The sequence below is a fragment of the Austrofundulus limnaeus genome, unplaced genomic scaffold (genome assembly GCF_001266775.1).
Source record: "Austrofundulus limnaeus strain Quisiro unplaced genomic scaffold, Austrofundulus_limnaeus-1.0 Scaffold3, whole genome shotgun sequence".
Classification (NCBI taxonomy): Eukaryota; Metazoa; Chordata; class Actinopteri; order Cyprinodontiformes; family Rivulidae; genus Austrofundulus; species Austrofundulus limnaeus.
The window spans coordinates 8,677,955-8,679,676 of record NW_013952405.1 but is presented as its reverse complement, the minus strand read 5'-3'; the positions used below and the strand labels follow the sequence as shown (position 1 = coordinate 8,679,676).

Here is a 1,722-nt window from a genome sequence, read left to right as displayed (position 1 = left end):
TTATTATTTTATCCAATGTCACCAGATGTCACCTGTCTGTAGATAAACTGAGGTAAGGAGAGGGTTTTCAGATTTGAGCAGCTTGTTATATAAAAAGGAACTGGTTTTAAAAGTAATTTGTTTTTGAACGTTTACAACATGAAGTGAAAAAGATGCATTACAGAAAGTAGTGCTCTCTAAACATGATTACAATTGATAGTTTTTGTTTAGCATTTAAGACATATTTTCCTCTTTTAACTATTTTGATCATGTTATTGTTAACTATGAGATTCAGAATATAAATTTTTAATGATCCAAAAATATTAATCAGAAGTTATTTCAACACAATTTTTTTTACATCCATCTTTTCTTTCTTCATCAGTTTGGTCCTGATTTTGTTCTTTGATCAAACATCTGATTGAAATTCAGATAAAATACAGTCGATTACTCATTTTAGCTTGTCTGTCTCAAAAAAATTGATTTTTCTGACACAAGTCTGACTTGTGTAGTGAAAATTCAGTTGTGAGATTTAAGCTGATGAATCAAAAATGATTATTTTTAATGTTTTTAAACCTAATATGAGTCATTTAATTACAGGTGATGAACCAGAAACCAGTTCATTTCCAATATTCAAGACAAAAATAATGAAATATTTAGAGAAAAGTTGAATTTTCATTTGAGCATCATAGAGCAGAAATATATTCTCTGCAGTACGTTTGTTCCGACCTAAACCAACATCCTTCTCTGAAAGACACTTTGAACTCTTCCTTTACTTTCTCTCACTGTGAAGAGACAGCGTGACCTTTGACCTGCCAATCAGCAGTTCTGAAGCCGAATGGAGTGACCATTTTATATCTGTGCTTCTTTTCCTTTTCTTTTTGCTGTGTGAGATTGTGTGTGCTTGTGTCTGACCCACCGATCTCACAGTTCTCTCCAGCGTATCCTTGTGGACAGTAGCAGCTGTAGCCCGCTCCCTGAGGAAGGCACTTCCCGCCGTGCAGACACGGGTTCGTCACGCAGGGCTCCACCTCGGCTAAATGAGACCGACAGACATGGGGGGATGGGATTAATTAGGGATGGTTTTTAAAGTCATCATATAGGCAATTATTTAAAATCAGTTGTTGTTGGCTTGACTTGGATTTTTGTGTGGAACTGAAATCAGTGCATGATTTGAAAAAAATAAAACACAAAGGAAAACGTCTGCTAATTTACCATCAGGTCAGCCAAAACCTGCAGTTATAGCACATGCTTATTCATGTCCCCCCTTCCTCGACCCCGCCATCCACTCACATTCACCATTGCCATGGTTACCGTATGGAAAGCGAAGCCCCGCCCGCTCTGCCAGGCGTGGTGGGCAGCGTGAGAACTTCACACATTAGTTCTCCTCAACAGAAATACGCAGACCTCCCGCCGAGCGCTTCGTTTTTTTTTTTTCCTCCACCATTCACCTCCCTAAACGTCTGCGCGTGTGTGGTCTCCTTCCACAAAAATGCACATTAACATATGAATTCACCCACCACCAAGTGTCTCCTCCCCCAGACCTGCTCATTATTACAACTGGAGGTCTTTGAAACCCACCGCTCCTTCAGTCCGGCTGCTGGAGCTCCTCTTTGTTCTGCCTGCTCGCTCTCTTGACACTGAAGGCTGCCTCTAGGCTGGGGAAGGGTGATGGTGTGTGTGTGTGTGTGTGTGTGTGTGTGTGTGTGTGTGTGTGTGTGTGTGTGTGTGTGTGTGTGTGTGTGT

The 1,722-nt window shown here is 40.6% G+C and overlaps 1 protein-coding gene across 1 annotated transcript in view; it reads right to left on the bottom strand.

Annotated features, from left to right (window-relative positions):
- The window catches only part of LOC106526743 (neurocan core protein), a gene marked incomplete at its 5' end in the record, with an annotated part of 45,229 nt that overhangs the window by 14,472 nt on the left and 29,035 nt on the right, over window positions 1–1,722 (bottom strand). Inside the window, 1 exon segment of the mRNA XM_014021421.1 lies at window positions 896–1,012. Within this exon segment, the coding sequence (XP_013876875.1) occupies window positions 896–1,012 (117 nt within the window).